This window comes from Pelmatolapia mariae, linkage group LG18, assembly GCF_036321145.2.
Source record: "Pelmatolapia mariae isolate MD_Pm_ZW linkage group LG18, Pm_UMD_F_2, whole genome shotgun sequence".
In the NCBI taxonomy this organism is placed as follows: Eukaryota; Metazoa; Chordata; class Actinopteri; order Cichliformes; family Cichlidae; genus Pelmatolapia; species Pelmatolapia mariae.
This window is the reverse complement of record NC_086243.1, coordinates 1731323-1752083: the sequence shown is the minus strand read 5'-3', so window position 1 is coordinate 1752083 and position 20761 is coordinate 1731323. Positions and strand designations below refer to the sequence as shown.

General features: G+C 41.7%; 1 protein-coding gene across 2 annotated transcripts in view; it reads left to right on the top strand.

Moving 5' to 3' along the window:
* The window catches only part of rnf31 (ring finger protein 31), a 52207-nt gene that overhangs the window by 13626 nt on the left and 17820 nt on the right, over positions 1 to 20761 (top strand). For both annotated transcript variants that reach the window (XR_010091459.1, XM_063461346.1), the window contains exons 6-15: positions 8984 to 9167; positions 9520 to 9688; positions 10066 to 10199; positions 10840 to 11012; positions 12205 to 12438; positions 12526 to 12855; positions 12954 to 13139; positions 15026 to 15232; positions 15334 to 15507; positions 17887 to 17985. Coding sequence is in view for 1 of the 2 variants with exons in the window: in XM_063461346.1 (XP_063317416.1) it covers positions 8984 to 9167; positions 9520 to 9688; positions 10066 to 10199; positions 10840 to 11012; positions 12205 to 12438; positions 12526 to 12855; positions 12954 to 13139; positions 15026 to 15232; positions 15334 to 15507; positions 17887 to 17985 (1890 nt within the window). In the remaining variant the exon portion in view is untranslated. The remainder of the gene's footprint in view (positions 1 to 8983; positions 9168 to 9519; positions 9689 to 10065; positions 10200 to 10839; positions 11013 to 12204; positions 12439 to 12525; positions 12856 to 12953; positions 13140 to 15025; positions 15233 to 15333; positions 15508 to 17886; positions 17986 to 20761) is intronic.

Here is a 20761-nt window from a genome sequence, read left to right as displayed (position 1 = left end):
CCAGCGTCCTCCCCCGCCACCTGATCCAACTCACCACCAGGTGGTGATCAGTTGACAGCTCAGCCCCTCCCTTTACCCGAGTGTCCAGAACATATGGTCGCAGGTCTGGTGATACAATTACAAAATCGATCATCGACCTGCGGCCTAGAGCGTCCTGGTGCCACGTGCACTTATGGACACTCTTATGTTCGAACAAGGTGTTCATTATGGCCAAACTGTGGTTTGCACAGAAGTCCAATAACAAAACACCACTCGGGTTCAGATCAGGGAGGCCGTTCCTCTCAATCACGCCCCTCCAGGTCTCGCTGTCGTTACCCACGTGAGCATTGAAGTCTCCCAGTAGGACAACAGAGTCTCCAGATGGAGCACCTTCCAGCACCCCACCCAGGGACTCTAAGAAGGCTGGGTACTTTGAACTGCCACTTGGTGTATAAGCGCAGATGACAGTCAGGACCAGTTCCCCGACCCTAAGGCGCAGGGAACAAACCCTCTCATCCACCGGGAAGAACCCCAACGTACCGGCAGCAAGCCGAGGGGATATTAGAATACCCACCCCAGCCCGCCACCTCTCACCAGGGGCAACTCCAGACTGAGACAGAGTCCAGCCCCTCTCCAGGAGACTGGTTCCAGAGTCCAAGCCATACGTAGAGGTGAGCTCTACGACTATATCTAGCCGGTACCTCTCAACCTCACGCACTAACTCAGGCTCCTTCCCCACCAGAGAGGTGACATTCCATGTCCCAATTGCCAGTTTTGGTAGCCCTCGGGCACCCTCCCCGGGCCTGGCTCCAGGGCGGGGCCCCGGTAACCGTATCCCGGGCAGGGTAAACTGTTCCCTCGAACTGGAAAACATATCAACCAACATCAATCCACATTCTCCTTTCAGTTCAGTGAACTTCACTTATAGGTCATCAAAACCTTATCTGAACATGGACTTACCCCCGTAGAGGTTTAATACCTGTACATGAACTGTTAATCCCACAAATCACAGTAAAAGTATTTTACACAGTAAAATACTCATGGAAAACACAGAAAACATTGTTTCATGTTAAACCTGGAATCCCTCCTTTTGACACATGGTCTCTCCCATCAGTCAGCTCATTGGAACTAGGAGAATAACAAAAGAAAAGGGTTAGTTAGATCATTTCTCAGACAACATCAGGGCTTCTCCTCCGGAGTAACTTCGCTCTAGCCCTGTGTTAGAGAATAAAATTAGTGTTAAGTGGGTCTAACTCTTGGCTCCGCCTGGAGCCTGCATCCACACCACAATTGCCTAGAAACCAAAATCGGTTAGTAAATACAAACTTCACACTTGCAAACAACTGTAGGGTCATAGGAGTAATAAGGCATCCAACACCACAGACACAAGTGTGCCATGTGCAGTTTATTTCCCCAAATAATTAAAAAACACTACTGTTGCCATAATTTGCCCAAATCATGAGTCATCCCATGTGTTTAATCAAGTAATGTCACTCACTTGTTTTCACACTATGAGCTCAACAGTGATATGATAATGAGCCCAACACTAAGATGTTCTGTAATCACTGCACAACCTGCTTCATTTCACTCATGTCTGTCTGTGTCTGGGCCGAATCCTCCACAAAGACCCTCAGGAAAAAAAAAACATCAGCAGCAGAGCTTCCGGACGTCAGGTCTGGATCAACAGATTCCAGAGGTGCTGCTGTAAATCATGTGGTCAACCCTCCTTTTCTGTGAAAGAAGTGAAACTGGTCTCAACAAATTATGTGTTTCACATTGAATACACATTTTCCCACTGTACAGTGTGTTACTATAACCAACAAGCAGCCAGTAAAACAGTTTCCTCCACACAAAATCAGTAACACAGAAAAGTGGCCGATAAAGGGTCAAGTCTGCAAGGCCCGCCCACACTCATGTAGACCTCCAGCCTCTGTCATCCTCCTGCTCATGCAAAACAAGCAAACAAAAAAACACACACATCCACATTTTTTCACTGTTTGGGGTGGATTAGGCATTAGAAGTGACTAATCCTAAAATAGTTACCGTCTTCTCAATTTCAAGTCAGTCACACTTACTCCACATCATCAGTCCAGTCACAGTCCAGTCATATGCATTCATACCAATCACATGCATTTGTACCAATCATTGCTGATAGTGGAAAACCGCGCACTAAGTATCCACTGACAGCAATATTACATCATTTCAAAAATAAAAACAATTCTTATTGCTTTTGAAATGGATTGAATCGCTACAATCCTTTTAAACACAGGACTTACCATCTAATATGGTCAGCGTCCTAGGTAGGTGAATTTCCTCAGAAGCCCATTGTAATCTGGAGAAGCTCACCTTGTATTTGCTCTCAATTAAAGTATTTTATACCGCTTTTACTCCCAATCTTGCAGACCTGCTTTTAAATCATCAACACACAAAATATCACCCCCAGAGGGATGATACCTGGCAGGTTTTTTCCTAAGTGCACTGTTACAAAAAAAACATATTAGGCCTTGTTCAGGACATGTCTAAATATATATAAAAAAAAAAAAATAAACAAAAAATAAATATCTTTCTGAAAACAACCCTAACCTAACTGGCAGAATCAGCCTGGTACTAAAACAAAAAACCCCAAATCTGCCAGAAATCACAGGAAAGGTTTTGCTTTCTGGTGACACAACATGCTGTAGGGATTAGAACCTGCCATGCAGTGCTTCAGTCACTGCTTCTGTTCATGTTCCCCACATCATATTTACTGGTTGCCCACAAGTGCTCCAGAATATCACACAATTCTGGAAAGTCTGGGGCCCACCAACATAGTTCCACAGAGAAATTTTCCCCCTTTTTTATTAGCAGCTGCACAGTTCATGCAACACTAATGTTCACCATTAAACGCTTCCTAAACACTTCATGGCAGTGTTTCATCACTGGAACGTGAATTTCTTCCCCAGGTCTGTGCTTTTACACTCATTTTTCATTTTCACAGACCCAATCATTTCATTTAGCTTTTCTCCTTTTTTTTTCTCCAAAAGTAAATGTGTAACATGTCATCATGTATTTCACAAAACAAGTTTGTTCTCATGTATTCAGAGGTGTGTATCTGGGTGCAAGCTTCACCCATACATCAGAAACAGGAAACTCATTTCTACCCTCTGCTACATCTTATTCACTTGTTTTATAATCCAGTCATCTTTCCCTGATCTAGTAACAATCAACTAATTTGCATATCAGCTATTAACCCACTAAGTTGACAGCAGCAGTCTGCAGCAGTTCACAGTTGTGGTGTGTCAGAGGCCCAGGGGGCCATTCTTCTTCAGCTTTGCCTTTTGTCTTTCACTCTTTTCAGTCTCTTCCTTTGCCATTTCAACTCCCAGTATGGCAAATGTGAAACTCAGACAGTCTTCCCAAGTCCATTCACACACAGTGATGTCGCTGGTGAACCTCTCAGCTTGTGATTGGGAGCGCATGCTTCCATCCACTATGGCATTTCTACATGCTGCTGAACCCTTTAAGTTTTAGGGTAATGCTGCTGTCTGTTTACCTTGTTGACTCTTGAAGTCGACGCCGTTGCTCTTGAACTGCATTTTGTCTTCAGGGAGAGATTGTCCTCAAAACTTGTTCTTCAGGTTAAAATCTACATGAAGTGAAGCTGTGACATATTCAGCCAAAACACGGCTGGGTGTGGTTCCAATTATGTTAATCTATTATTTTGCTCCGGCCACTGTGCTTGTGGAGGACGTTGATCCAGTTCCATAGCCACCTGTACTAACACACTAAAACATTTATTTAAAGTCATTTTCATCACTGCTCATTAACACTTTCCCTCTCTTATTCTTCTATCCACATTTTAACACATCTCTTTCCATCACTCTCGGTTATACACACACCCACAGCACTTCTTATACACACACACACACACCTCCCTTCACTGCATTCCTCAGTTTCTACACACTTCATACTGCATGTATTCTTTCCCATATTTCTGAAAGAGAAAAAAAAATCATGCAATCAAAACCTGGATTTGCCCGGGCCACCCGGAGGGATGCCTCCTACGGCCGTACTGGCCGTACTGCTGAGCTCAGCTTTACGGAGAAGCGCGTTCACCGTCCGGCCTTTTCCTTGTGGTGCAAAAGTGCTAAACACCGTAAACTAAGGACAGAATCCTTCCCATGACAGTCCTGGAATCAGGCGTCGTATTCCTGAGGTTTCCCTCCCAGTGGTCCATCCAAAAAAACCCTCTTTTCTCTGTCGACAGCTCCTTCTTTCACACAACCATCTTCCACACACTTGGATTTTTTTTAACCCGACCAAACTCTATGGCCAAAGAATTAAAATAAAATAAAATAAAAAATAAAAATTGGGTTTTCACCCGGACCACCTGTAGGGACACCCCCATTTGCTGGGCCCAGCTTCCATTGTACGAACAAGCGCGTCTGCTGTCTGGCCTTTCTGCCTTTTTTCGCTGGTGCAAAAGTGCTAAAAAACCATACACTAGAACGCTCAACTTGTTGAGCTTCTAAGATCCCGCACTTGCTACTGCAACAAGGCGCAATTTCTCACACTAGAATACCCAAACTGAGTTTCTAGGAACCTGCACCCAATAATTGCAGCTGTAAGGAAGCGAGGCTTTCCCTGTCGGTCCGATTGAAAAATCCTCCCAAATCAAAACAGCTCACCATTGCAGATCCTTTGCAGTGCCTCTCTTGGTTCTTTTAAAAATTCCTGCACGTGTGAGTCGCTGAAGCACACCCCGCGGTTCCCCCTTTTTGAAAACAACGGTCGGACTGAGGCAGTTTTACCTCAGGATGGCCAGTCACTGCGTTCCCGTGATTCAGCGAAACTCACCAGAGGAATCCTGCCGACAACGCCAAATTGTTGTGGAAAATTTAACAATAACCTGCAACACACTCAGTGAGCTTGATTTGAAGTGGGTTTAATAAACACATTGCAATGTGGAGAGAGCATCCCAGTGAAACAGCAGGACCATCTCTCAATTGTGTCTACCACCCTTACATCTTATATACAGAGACACAGACAAAGAACATTCCACAAACTCTTACACGTTGGCCCCTCTCACGGGGGGCTATACCTCCTCCCTCACAGAGAGAATTATGACCTTGTTTTCTACTTGGCCGTCACCTAAGGATTTACATCCCTGATAAGCAGAAGGAGTCCCACTATCTGTTTAACGTCTCCCATTACAATGGCCTCACTGTGTTAACATTCCACATGCATGTAAACTAGTGACAGGAGTGCTCTTACTATAGTAAAGTGAGAAAGTGATATTACTATAACTAATGTGATATGATTAAATATGTGATTAATACATGAGAAAAGAAATCTGCCACCACAAAGGACATATCCTGGTCAAAACGACTCCAGGATTCCTCACAGTGTTACTAGTGGTAATGCCATCCTGATTAGACACCATATTTGTCAGATTTTTAAGGCCTGGCTGTAACTCAGGAGGTAGATCAGGTTATCTACTAATCCTAAGGTTGGTACCTTACTAATCAAAACTACAATTTCTGTAGTAGAAAATAGAAACAGGAAGGTTTCTGTTATTTTATTGTTTATTGCTTAATTACTTTGTGTAGTATGCATGGCTATAAGGGAGGTTTTTATCAGTAGGAAAAGCTGTAAGACTTATGAAAAGTCCAAAATGTATGCCTGTGCTTGTTTGTGGTGAGCAGCAGCTCAAACAAGAATTGTAAATGGCTTCATGAACACATTCAAGTCGGAGTATTTAGAAACTAGGACAATGAGCCATGGCTCTGTGGTACATGCACACATTTCTGCATCTCTGCCATTCAAAGACACTTTGGTTCTAGTTTGTGTAATATTGAATACTGAACTGTAAATTTAGACTTTTTCACGGAAGCAATTTTTGTTCAGTGTTTTCATAAAAGCCTTGTTTTGATGCATTTCCTACTAGTAGGGAGAACACACACGAGGTTTAAGGCCCGGCAACTTTGAAACCTTTTTGTCCTCCACGGTGGAAAATTGGCTGAAAATAAAAACAGGTATTACTTTAGCCAGCTCCTAATTTTATAAATTCTGCACTCAGCTTTGTAGTCTCCAGTATCATTGAAATGCAGCCAGATGCTGCTCATTTTTCCCTGAGATGCTTGCATTCAAATCCATCTCCCATGTCTCTCTGTGTACCCAGCCTGTACCGCTACACTTGCTGTCTTCAGAACGTCTGCCCACCTTCCTTCTTTCACATAGTGGTATGATCCCAGTCAGTCTTTTTAATGTGATTGGCCGCATTGTGTGCTCATGAAAATGAAGTCTGACCCTGTCTACATAGATTCTCAGCAGGGCTGAAGATTCGGATCCCATATACCAACAGGCCATTAATACTTGACATTTGAAATTATTGAAATTATCTCATGGGCTGGGTGTAATTGTACTGTGGGTCAGATGTGGCTATACGTTTGACACCCCTGCTCTAACAGGACAAGCACAGAGGTGAGTCCTCTGTCAGATTAGTCATTAGTTTCACTATTGCCTTTAAATGCTGACTTACACTCCTCAAATAAACCTTCAAATAAACTTTACGAATATTTTGACTGACTTGGGGATGTTGAACCTTCATCCCTTCTCCTGTAACCAGGTTTTGATCAATTATTAAATCGTTTACAAATGGAAACAGAGTGACCTAATGTTTAATAGTCCACAATTAATAATTATTTTGCTCTTTTGTGGTTTTGAAACAGTTGGCTTTTTTGGCTTTCTCAAGTGGAGATTTCCAGCTTGCACTTGGGCCAAGTGGGAAGTGTTCGATATGAGAATTAGCATTAGAATTAGCCAGGGCAGGGACTTGCTGCCCCAAATGAGAGAGTTTAGGCATCTTGGGGTCTTGTCTGTGACGGTTCTCAGTCAATCCAGGTCATCGTAGTATAAGAAGGTTGGAAAGAAATGCGTCTGGACTTCTTTAAGTTTCTTGAAGATGTTTCACCTCTCATCGAGAAGCTTCTTCAGTTCTAAGAGCATTTGGTGGAAAGTCCCAGATTTTTAAGACCTATTGGGAGTGTCCCTAAGAGGGTCGTGGACCCCCATTGTTCCTCTGCCTAATCACACGAGCCAAGGTGTGAAAATGGGTGTCAGTTAACTCCTGCATTTTAACCAAGGTTTCAGGTGAACCCGTTGTGAGACCCTGCCCCACCCTATTGTGGTACTGAGATGAAATGGCCCAAGATGTGAGTGGGCTATAATCCAAAATGACAGACAGCTTGTGTCGTAAGCTTCTGTTCAAAGATGAACGATCATCATTAGGCAGAGGAACAATACGGGATCCACGGCCCTCTTAGAGACACTCCCAATCAGTGTTGGGTAAGTTACTTTAAAAAAGTAATTAATTACTAATTACTAATTACTTAGTCAATATTGTATTTAAAATACTTATCTAATTACTGTGTCAGAAAAGTAACTTAATTACTAAATAAGTAATTAAACTAAATACTTCTTAAAATCCCTATAAACCTTGAGTGGACAAACAACAGAAATTAAACTCTTTAAATAATAAATAATTTTTTTTAAAGACGTAGACGCTACAGTATGCAGCGGTAGCATGTCTTCCACAATGTAGCCTGCAATCATTTTTTAAGCTCACCTTCAGACGCTTTCTGTGCTGCTGAAGTAAAATCAAGTTTTGCCTGCTTAGCAGGAGTTGCCGCGGTGTTATCCATGGATGATGAACAAGGATCACTCAGAAGTGTTCGTCTATGCTCTCGTGTCAGGCACTTCAGTAGATTACTCCTGCTATTAACAGCGGCCGATAGTTTTTACATATTACTGTAATGTTCTTGTCTGCTTGTTTCAGAAAAGTGAAGAGACGGGAATATGTCCATTTCATAAAACAGCCACACGCTTCAGCCGAGTCCGACATCTTCCGCTTTAGAATACGACTATGCAGCAAACTGGCGCGAAATGCCGTGCACCTGCACTACAGCGATGTTAAAGCGGCAGAGTTTACTTCTACATTTAGAAGATAAATTATTGAAATTAAATAATGATATTCAGCGAGTTTAATTATTTTACAATGTAACGCAAGTACATTGTAAGTAACTGTAATTAAAATACCTAAAAATGAACAGTAATTAGTTACTCTACTTTTTCAGTGGAAAAGTAATTTAATTACAGTAACGCGTTACTTAGTAACGCATTACACCCAACACTGCTCCCAATAGGGCTAAAAATCTGTGACTCTCCGCCAACTGCTCTTAGAACTGAAGAAGCTTCTCGGATGAGAGCTGAAACATCTTCAAGAAACTTTCAGACGCTTTTCTTCCCAAGCTCCCTAGACAATCTTGGGGTCTTGTTCACAAGTGAGGGGAGGGTGGAGCAGAGACTGACCAAAGCTCACGGACAGATTGTTGAGGCGTAAAGAGTGTTGTGGACGCTGTACCAGCATGCTGTAGTGAAGCAGAGAGCGTGAAAGCAAAGCTGTCAGTTTAGTGGTCGATCTATGTTTCTACCCTCACCGATAGCCATGAGCTCTGGAAAGGGACTGACAGAGTGAGACTGTGGATGCATATGAAGGGTGGCTTAGCTCTACCTTAGAGTCAAAAGGAACCCGTTGAGCTAGTTTGGGCATCTGAACTTCCTCAATGGGATGTCCCAATGGGAGGAGACCCAGGACCCACTGGAGAGGCATTATGTATCTGAGCTGGCTTGAGAATGGCTTGGTAGGCCCGCAGGTGAGCTTCAGGAGGTAGCTGGGGGAGAGGGAATTCTGTCCATACATCCACAGTTTAAATAGAGACTTTCAGATTTCCAGCTACATTTTCCATCCATTTCTCATATGGACTTCTACTGATGATTGAGTGTCATGCCTTATATTCTTTATATTTTTCTAATTATCCCCTTTATTGGCCTCCTCTTATTATCTACATACGTTGTCTTTATGATTCATTTTTAATGAAGCCATGTTGATATTAATATTCTATCAGACAGAGTGAACCATCTCTAATTTTAAAGCCAGCATTCAGCCACTTTTCTCTTTTCTTAGGATGTGGGGCTCAACACTGATGCTGTGATCTCGTCATGCCATGCAGACAGCCAGACCAAGTCTCTAGCTTTTTCCCTATACCGTCGATCCTCCAGGGAGAGCAACCGTAGCCACTCACTCTCTGCCAACAACCAAAGCGTCAGGTCCATTCAGGTCTTTTCCACCTTCTCAAGCAAACATCCAGGTTAGCTGAGAAATTGATGTCTGACTTCCTCAGTCTTGATGCTAAAGACACTGAACTTCCATCAGTGTGTCATCATAATGTGGATGTGAGTGTGTGACACATGAATGTGGAAATATAGCTTCAGTCTGTAGGACTAGAAAAGCAGTCCATTTACCCTGAAAGCCAGATGTGCGAATTGAGCCTCAACTTCTGGAAGGAAAGATTCCAATTATTATGAATTTTTATGTTGTTGTAAGTCTAGATTTAACAGTGTATTATGTGGTACATTGCAAAACAACGGTGGATTTTTGCTGTGAATGAGTACAAATTATAGCAGAAAGCAGTGTTGTGTCATCGTTGTTTTGTTTCACAGAGAACTGCGCTATTTGTGGAATATTTCGCATCTCAGCCCACTGCCTCACCTGCCTCCAGGGGCTGTGCTCAGACTGTGACAGACTGTATCACTCCTACCCTGAGAGAGCCAACCACCATCGAACAGCTTTCACGTCATCATCTTCATCCAAGAACAGGAGCAATGAAGGGTCAGGATAAGCAGTTCTTGGCAAAATGTACTTTGTCTTACAAGGGTGCAGTAGTCCTCAGATTTTACAACTATATATACAACTATATAACTATATATATATATATATATATATATATATATATATATATATATATATATATATATATATATATATATATATAACTATATATATATATATATATATATATATATATATCACAATACTATATTTTGAGATAGAAGCTTTTAGCAGCATATGTGATTTGAGATGTTGCTTTATTGCTGCTCAGGTTTATTCTATCTTTTTTCCCTGATCATGTCTTTGATGAAGCTCAATGAACGACTATTGCTGGTTTAACTTTTTTCATCTTAAACTAGATCTTTTTACTTTTCAAGTTCTTCCACCTGGCGTTGCCTTCACTGCACTAAAGTGAACTCTATCCAGGATGTGCTCTGTGACGAGTGTGAGCAGCCTCGCTTGGAACCCCTCGGCTCTAAAGAAGATGAATGTCAGCCTGCTACTATCATCGGTCTGTTATCCTTTGGTGTATCTCAGGCTCTAGCAATAGCATGTTGTTATGTCTTTTATTTTTCTGGGGGGGGGGGGGGGGGGGGGGTTCTCAGCATAGAAACTGATGGGTGGCACAGTGCTGTTTCCTAATGACATGGAGCTTCTTGGTTTGAACCATAGCCCGGCCAATAGTCAATATATCAGTAACTGCATAGAGGAAACCTCCTTCAACCATCTTACCAGTGTTATTATAACATAGTTTGTCCACCAGGGTGCGCTCTGCAGCCTCCCTGCTGGCAGTTCTTGTTTGGAACCACAATCAACAAGCAGCTGATCCGAGTTGTCGGGCAGAACATAAACAAGTAATCTACGACTTGTTGAAGCAGGAAAACGCCATTATTATTATACTACGTTGTCATTATCTTAGTTAGTATTCATAAAGAACATAAAGCATTCATAAAAACTACATATAAGATCTACATATACATCTGTTTATGTTTAGTGTGTATTAAAAACGTCCATTTAATTTGTCGTGATCATTTTTGTTCTTTGTAACAGAGTAATTCTCACAAAGGCTTCTGTAAGAATTTTGTTGTAAAGCTCAGTGTGAGTAATTGGAAGAGAATAACGTGATGTGTGTGTTTGTCACTGTTTTTTAGAGTGGCAGTGTAAGAGCTGCACTATGGTGAATGCAGCCAGTAGTGTTCTGTGTGAGGTTTGTGAACGACCTCGTTTGGCGACGCGACCTCCGGTGACCCCGTCACACCCACCCATAACCCCACCCAGACCACCAGCACCAGTATTGGGGATGCCCGGTGACCCTGACAGTCAGGTTAGGTGTGTGAGTGTGGTCACATTTCTGCGCTTGTCCTGCTAGCTATCTGTTGCTAATAACATTTCATTACAGCGATTAGAGCATGCTGTAATTATTAAAGGTACTACGCTGCAGTGGTTTAAGTCATATCTGTTTAATGATTCATTTTTTTATAGTGCCAAATCACAACAACAGTTGCCTAGAGGTACTTTATATTGGCCAAGACCCTACAATAATACAAAGAAAGCCAGAAAAATCACATGACATGATGATGACTCTAATTTATTCATCAAATATCAAACCACCAACCTTGCGATCAGTAGATGACCTGCTGTACCTCCTGAGCTACAGCCACCCCAGTATGCCAGTATGAAGTGCCACATGCTCATACTGTAGACATGGGCTTCCCTACTGGGGCCCCTCCCAGGCCCCATAGTGGTGCTTCCAGGCAGGCCCCACATTTCATGCCTGTACCGAGACCCACACTACAGTACAATAATTTACATGTACAGTGGTCAGTGATCGCTGTCAGGTTTATGGTTTTAATTTTGAGGCTTTAATAGTGTGAGTTAGATATGATTATCGTTCCTGATCATAACTCTTCATCAGCCTTTTAATGCTGTGGCTGTTCACCGCATACATGCCAACCCTCCCGATTTTTCTGGGAGAATCCCGAATTTCAGTGCCCCTCCCAAAAATTTCCCGGATCTACCATTCTCCCGAATTCCTCCCGATTTTCCACCGGGACAACAAAATTAAAAAACCATATCCCAGATTTCATAGTGCAGCCCAGCCAATTCCAATTTCCAACAATGGCGGAAGCTACTTAGTTTTAATATTACTCTTATTACTCTTTCTGGGTCATAAAATAAACTTTTAACATATTTTCAGGTGAGAATGTAGCTGTGTAAACTTCAAATATCTGAGCCGGAGAGAGCAGCGAACTCCCAGCACATCGTTTTCTGACCCCCCGCGGTCTTTAACTACTCAGGTTAAACATGATATATAAGTCACTTAAGATAACTTAAAAATTATTTAACTTATTTAAGTTATTTTCTCCGATAAATAAACACTGTAAAATTCATGTTTTTTATATATATATACGCCCATATACGCCCCCCTCCCCAATGTCTCCCTAATTCTGAGGTCTCAAGTTTGGCAAGTATAGTTCACCGTGGTTAGTGACTCTCTTTCTGTAACTCTGCTCCAGTGGGTGTGTCAGTTCTGCACATATCTGAACTACTCTCCAGCTATGGTGTGTGAGATGTGTGACCTGGCTCGCCCAGAGCCTGCACCGCTGCCAGTGAAGCTCCGCCCTCCCTCTCCTGTTAGACGTGTCCCTGCTCTGCCAATCAAACCGAAGGAACCTGCTCCTGAAGATCTGGACTCCTGGAGGCAGAATTTGATAAAGGAGGAGGGGCTAAAGCTGATCCAACTAATCAGAGCAAGTCACCATACTGTCATTATATCTGCATACAGAATTCTTTTCATGTCTTAACACAAGTTCATTTGTTCTTCATATCTGTGTCAGCATGGGGAGAAGAAAGGAGTGAGTCCAGAGGAAGTATACACAAGCATGAGGGTAGCTGGGGACAGCAACATCTTGCCCTGCAAGTGGTTAAAGACTGAACTTCCCCTGCTGTTAGACCAGATCAGGATGTTGGTGGCGACATCCTCCCTTCAGTCATTTTCTGATAAGACCCCAACTGATCTCGCCAAGGAGGCTGGCAAAGTGGCAGAGCTTGCAGAAACAGAAAGTGTGATCCAGCTTTCCAGAGCAGAAGCCAAGCGAGCCTGGCTTACAGCAGGGGGTGACACAGAGAGAGCTGCCAGACAAGCTCTGAGAGACAGACTCGCCAAGGTGATGTTTGGTCAAACGTTTAGCATTGTTCCCTAATATTTCATGACTCTACCCTCTGTGTAGACATTCAATTATATTTCTTCATTCTATCCTATCAGGTACAGGAGCTGTGTGCACTTGGCTTTAGTGATGAAAGTCGCTGTCATGAGGTTTTATGGCAGAGTGGTGGTGAGGTAAGAGGAGCCTTGGCGTTGCTACAACGACCACTTCTGGAGCCCTTCCACAAACGCATCTGGAGTGAGAAACCTGAGCCTCCTGTCGATATCCACCATCCTGACAAGCAGGTAAAACCACAGACGAAACGTGCGATGTCACTCATTGGTTTACGCTGGGGCCAGTTTAAAGCCCAGATTTTGGGATTTCTATTTTGGAATGTGTAGGTTTTTTTCGAATGGGTCGTCCTCATTTCTTTATATTTTGCTTCCAAGGAGTCGGGATTTCTTGGCATTTTTTTTAAAGTGGTCATTGTCTTTCTGAAAGCCATTAAAAGTTTTTCTTTGGACATTTCGCTCATTTTCAGTCCTGTCCTTGTTCTTGACCATTTTCAGTGTTAAGGTCCAGTTCAGTTCACTTTCATTTATATAGCTCCAAATCACAACAACATTTGCCTCAAGGTGCTTTATATTGTTAGCTAAAGACCCTACAGTAATACAGAGAAAACCCTCTATGAGTAGCGCTTGGTGACAGTGGGAAGGAAAAACTCTACAGCGTTATTTTTGTGACTCTATTGTGAGTGCATGTAAAAAAAAAAACATGCAAGTGCAAATGTTGTTGTATTTTGAGGAGCAAATTATTTTCAGTGCAGAAAAGTTCAATTCGAACGAACAAAATTCATTTCTGCGTGCAAGAAATGAATTTCAGTGTTTGCTATTATCCATACACACACACACACACACACACACACACACACACACACACACACACACACACAATAACAGCCCCTCTCGCTCAGATCTCTGCTCTGTGTGCTCACGGACATCTGCAGACCTGCTCTCAGTGTGTCGCTCTCGCTGTCAACTAGTGATGTGTCGGTTGCGAACGAAACGGCTCTTAGAGCCGACTCGAGCCGGCTCCTTATTGGGAGCCGTGGGTTTTTTTTTCCTTCTCTCACCCTCTCTCTTGCACTTTTTTTCCGCTTCACTCCGCACGAGCCTTGTGCTTTGCGCTGGGCAGAGGGGGGAGGGGCGGTAGTTACACTCACAGTAGCACAGGAACAGAGCGGGAGGGAGAGAGAGAGAAGGAGAGCCAGGGACAACAACGTCACATTAGAAAGGTATAGTAATCATCCACAACTATTTTCAGTTGCAGATGATAAAGGTAGCTCTGTTTCGGAAGTTCAGTTAATGCTAGAAATGTGTTTTGGAGTTTGTACGTGCTTTGTCTCTAGGGGCCACCGTATATATTTATATATAAACATATATAAATAAAACCACAGGTTTTTTTTTCCTTTTAATAAATTAATTAAAGCAACAAAACAACCTGAAGAGCCAGTTGGGAGCCGAAAGAGCCGGTTCTCCAAAAAGAGCCGGAAATCCCATCACTACTCTCAACATCTCTGCTTCGTGCACGCTCAACTCTCTGTACACCATTATAGGTGTGCCACAAAACCAACCAATCACAGACTTGGATGCAAACATTCTGATTGGCTGTTACAGTCTCCAATTAGATGGCTAGCTACTGCATTCTGGAAACACGATCCAGAATGCAGCTAAATCCATTTTCGGTTAGTATGTTTCATTATTTTATTTTAAAATATATATAATATTTTAAGACCATTGTTGGCTTCTAGTTTAAACCAAACCACTCTGCTGGATTTAGCTGGATCAGTCAGCTGAGACTGAAGAAGTCATTTGGATGAGTGACAAATTATTTCTCCCACTGAAAACGCTATGTCCAGATGAACAAAATCCACTTTTGGGGATTAGTTATTTAAGACAGATTTAACCGGATGCCAGTGAAGAGAAGCCTTCAGGCTGTGTTGAGAAAAAAAAGGTGGTCATACCAGTTTTCAAAACTGTTTGGACACGTTGCTGTGCTCACTTTCCCAGCAAAATATACAGAAATGAGGAGTGACTTGCAACTGTTACACAGTACTTTACAAAGACCCCATGTTTGGCATTACTGGTAGAAAATGTGAAGTCTATTTTAACATGATTTTATTGTTTTTCAGCGTGTATGTCGGTGGCTACTAGCAGTCTACGATCTACCCAGCTGGGGTCGCTGTGAGCTGGCCCTATCGCTTCTTCTGGAGCACAGTGCCCCCTATTCCCTAGAAGATGTGGTGCAGGCAGTGCAAGAGTCCCACGACAGGGAATTTATCAAGCGAGTGCTCGCTAAAGAATGTCCCATCTGCCTCTCGGTTTTCCCTCACAGCAAAGTTAGGGTTACTTTACAGATGCTATTGGGTCACTAAATATTTTTCTGAATGATTTCCATTTCTTGATTTTCTACTTCCTCCCACCTTCCCTTCTATCTCAGATGCAGTCTCTCACGTCGTGTCAGTGCTCTGTGTGCTGTGGTTGTTTTCAGCAGCACTTTACCATCGCTGTAAGGGACAAACACATCAGAGACATGGTGTGTCCGGTCTGTTGGGAGCCTGACATCAATGACCCTGAACACCTCAACAGCTACTTCTCCACCCTGGACATCCAGGTAGGCAAGCAAATAAACCGTGAAAGAAATGAGAATGTCTCTCCTCTCTCTGACTGCTACATTGTCATCTTGTCAACCACAACTATAAAGCCTGCCATCACTTACAGTTCAGTAAAACAATTATCTACATTTTTTTTGTTTTTTCTTTGCTCAGTTGTTGTTTCTCTGCAGAGCTTTTCTAAAATGCATTAAATGTTTGATGTTATATTAATGAGCAGAACATTGGGTTCACTCTGTTAGCTGTTAGCTGAGCAGGGTAAGATCAGCACTGTCTCTAGAATCTACTTCTTTGAGTTTATTTCCAATCCAACATTTTGGACAATGTACAAAATATACAAGAGTTTAATGTACCAAAATTCTTGTACACAAACTTTTGGTTGCCAGAAAATTCAGTTGACAAACAACATCTAACTTTGTAGTTTGGGTTGAAAATGAATTACAGACTGCTGAGCAGCAGTTTCAAAATGCTTGCAGGGAACTGTTCCCCACAAGTTTGGAGGGACTAATTATGTTTTTTCTCCTGTTTAACAGTAAAACATATTTTCATTCCTTTCTCAGATTATTATTTATGTCATCGATTAATAGTTCGGCCCATAAAATATCAAAAACCTGAACATGTACACGATATGTATCTTTAGTTATTGCAATATTGTTTTTCTAGGCTTACTAATTATATAGAATTTTAATTTTTATTCAGATTTTTTTTACATTCATGAGAGTAATATTGTAAGAGAGGGGTAGTAGTAATCACTTTAATTTTGGTCATATCATTATGTCCTAATGCAGTGCATGTTCAGTTCTAACACAGGTGTTGTGGAACACCTGTGTTAGAGTTAGTGCGTTATAATCAGTGTTGAGGTCTGGAATGTTTATATTTCTATTACTGGAGACAAAGGGTGAAATGAAGTATTAATATTATATTAATACCTGTGATTGTGACTGTCAGTACCAGTTTTTATTCACAGTGGTGTGAAAAGGTGTTTGCCTCCTTCCTGAGGTCCTATTTTTTGTATGTTTGTCACACTGAAATATTTCAGATCATCAAACAAATTTAAACATTAGACAAAGATGACACAAGTAAACACAAAATGAGGGTGTTAGTTTTATTGTTATAATAATAATAATTATTATTATTATTGTTATTGTGGCCCTGTGTGGAAAAAGTGATTGAAAATTAAAAGCACTTTAAATCTCTTAAATAAGACTTAAATAGGACCTGCCTTAGACAGTGGAGTGGACCAAAGATCCTCAAAACCCAGACATCATGCTGTGATCCAAGGAAATTCAGGAACAAATGAGAACATAAGTAACTGATATCTCTTGTATAAAAAATAAGTATAAAAAAATATAAATGGTGAAAACATGGAACAGTGGTGAACCTTTCCAGGAGTGGCCGGCTGACCAAAGCACAGCAACGACTGACTCAATAGGAACATAAAGGCTCATCTCAGTTTTGCCAGAAAAAATCTTGATGATTCCCAAGACTTTTGGGAAAATATTCCCTGGACCGACAAGACAAAACTTTAACTTTTTGGAAAGTTTGATGTGCCATTTCATCTGGAGTGAAAGTAACACAGCATTTCAGAAAAGGAACATTATACCAACAGTAAAATATGGTGGTGGTAGTGTGATGGTCTGGGGCTGCCTCAGGACCTGAAGACTTGTTGTGTTAAATGGAACAATGAACTCTGCTGTCTACCAAAACATCCTGGAGGAAAATGTCCAGCCATCTGTTCATGACCTCAAGCTGAAGTGCACTTTTGTTCTGCAGCAGGACAATGATCCGAAACACACCAGCAAGTCCACCTCAGAGTCGCTGAAGAAAAACAAAATGAAGACTTTGAAGTGGCCCAGTCACTGTCCTGATCTGAACACGATTGCGATGCCATGGCATGACCTTAAAAAGGTTCATTCTCAAAAACCTGCCAGTTTGGCTGAATTACAACAATTTTGCAAAGACGAGTGGGCCAAAATTCCTCCACAGCGCTGTTAACGACTCATACCAGTTATTTGAAACATCTGATTGCAGTTATTATCAACCAGTTATTAGGGGGCAAGAGTTTTTTCACCCACCGCCGTATATCTGGATTTTTTTCCTCTTAATAAGAAACACCGTCACTTAGAAACTGCATTTTGTCTTTACTTGTGTTATTTTAAAGGTGTTCATATTTAAGAGTGACAAACATACAACGCATTGTTTGCAGTATGAGTAAAAGCTGGGAAAGAGTGACTGACACCATACTTGGTGAAGATCTTCCAGAGATTTAGACTACTCTGTACAAATGTTTTTACAGGAAGAACAGGACAAGTCGTGACAGGTAAATCAGTCTTTATGTGTACATTCTGTGAAGTTAACATTCTAAAACTTGGTCTTCACAGCTGCGAGAGTGTCTAGAGCCAGAGGTCTACGAGCTTTTTCACAAGAAGCTGACAGAGCAGGCTTTAATCAAGGACCCCAAATTTCTCTGGTGCTGTCACGTGAGTACAGGTTCAATATTTGCAACAAAATCTCAATGAACAAATTACGTAATGTAATTACTTAATTTCTATTTAAAAGTGATGCAAGTTTGAGTACTCGTCTTTGGATTATTGATGCTTCACATGTGTTAAAGATTCAATTTTCTTTATATGAAACAATAGTGCAAGATGTGCCTAAGCAGTTTTGCAAATTGTGAAATTGAATTGGTGACCAGTGAAGAGCTCACTTTTCCCAGATTTCTGACCAGTGTTGCCAACTTAGCGACTTTGTCGCTGTATTTAGCGAGTTTTCAGACCCCCTTAGTGACTTTTTTTCTAAAAAGCAACTAGCGACAAATCTGGCGACTTTTTCTGGTGTTACTGGAGACTTATTTATGACGACTTTTTGACGTGAAAGCGCGTATCGCTTTTACTCTCAACAAGCAGCGGTGCTGCCGTGGGCACCTCACCCGTGCCAAAGCGCTCACGGGCGGAGGATAGTCCTCCCCCAGCTGCTATCAGGGCAGGAGATGTTCCCATCTATGCGTCCAAACTGCAAATGAATCGCGCATGAGCGAAGCCGCTGCTCCCGCACTGACTGTAACGCAGTCAGTTCTTCCTTTACTGTTATGCTGTTTTGTGGATCACAAGGTTTAAAACTACTTATAAACACACACACACACAAAGTAACTCCACCAGAGTGCCAATCTCGGGTCACTTTTGCCAGTCCAGGCCCGGATAAAGGAGCAGTGTTGGAATTGTGACATTAAAAAAATAATAATTGCTAAAAGAAATTTAATTTGTAGTTCTAAATAAATTCTAAATTCATTTAAGACGTTTTTTACTCACTTTATGTCTCTTCCACGATGTTATTTCTCTCTCCAACAATGTAGGTTGTAATTACATTAGACTGACCAATTATGCAAATTAGGCGATGACGTCATTTAGCGACTTCTAGCGACTTTTAGGACGGCCAATAGCGATTTTCCTTACTGAGGAGTTGGCAACACTGTTTCTGACGTCATTAGCCGTGCCTAGGCCCAAACTCTGCTGCAGGTTCCTAAGTCAAACGATAACTGTGGCATCACTGAGAGTTAAAAACTGTCTAAATTCTTTCATCTGTAATAAAATGATCAGTGTTGCTGCTCTACCAGGTGTAACAATTAAGTTTAACATCCAGGCATCCATGAAAACAGAATTTATGACATTTGACAGAGTTAGAAGTTAGCAGAGAGTTAGCTCGCTAGCTTCAATCTAAATACAATATAGCATGTCCTGGTTGAGGGAATTCAGAAACAAATTCAAACGTACAGCTCTGCTATCACTTCCAACATAAATGAAGACAGAAAACTAAACAGCAGTGACGTTTGTAGGGTTACTGAAGTTGGACTAGCTGGTATATAATGATGTGCTACGTGATCGCTAGCGACACAGCTATGTTAGCATAACATAAACAGTGAAGCTGGACTTTTTTCCACTCGATAAAAGTTAACGTGAGGGTTCCCGATGGTTCGGGACAAATGCAATCGCATGGCAGGATGCTGTAAACGGACCAAACTTCAGTCAGGAGAACAACTGAGATAATCCAGCCACAATATGAGGTTAGTCATTAATATACTGCTGCATGGGCTGGGCTGTAGTTACATGGTAAGGTTTTAAAAACTGAGCTTTAGAATGATTAGCGGTAATAAAAGCCGAGTGAGGCCAACAGTGATCGCTGACTGTTTTTAGGAGCTTGTTGAGATTAAATAGAACAAGATACAAAGCATTAAAACGTAAAAAGCACAAAAGCCTGATTAAAGGCAGAGTAGTTTGGGCCCGGAAGCAGGATTCATCACGTCATCACTTAAAGACCGGATGGGTATATCGAATCAGGGTATTAGATGTGCTGAAGATGGAAGTTTTGGAACTACTTCTGTTTCTTCCATTGTGCATGTGCTCAGGTCCAAATCACACATTTAAAGCAGGAACATCAATCAAGGAGTCCATGAGCAACAATAACTGCAACTAAAGGTTTCTAAATCAGTCTTACTTCATTTCTGGGATGTTGGTGGTCTTCCCCACATGAGCTGCTCACTTCAAGTCCTTCCATAATATTTCTTTTGGATGAAGGTTGGAGGTTTTTTCATTTCTTTGCTACAGCCGTGTCTTTACTGAGAGTCATTGTAGCAAAGAACTGCTTTCAGTTGAGAATTCTAGAATTCAGTGACACAGATGCAAAACAGACCCCAACACTCCCATCACAATGGCTCACAGGGAGAAGGTTCTATCTAGTATCAAACAAAGTTTAATACTAGACGAAGATAACCTGAGTGAATACAAAATGCAGTTTTTAAATTAGGATTTCTTTAATTAAGGGAAAAATCTATCCAAACCTGTCTGGTCCTTGTGGAAAAGTAATTGCTCCCCTTATTAAAATCATGAATTAACTGCAAATTAACTAAGTTCCTTTTTACTAACACTTGATTACTGCCAGACCTGTTGAATCAAGAAATCACTTAAACTGAACCTGTGTGACAAAATGAAGCCAAAAGCAACACGTTATCCCGCACATTTATAGAAACAGATTATGATGCAATCTTGAGTAATAACAGAAATGAATGAATAGAGAAAGAAAGAAAAAGATAAACACAAACAATAGGAGTCAATACAGAGTAACATAGAGCTCATCTCGGAAACACAAATGTTGTGCCACTGTTTGGCACAACGGTGAATTCAAGCAGGTGAGAAACAAAGTCACTGACGTCTGTCAGTCTGGAACAGGGTACAGAACCATTTCAGAGGCACTGGGACTCCA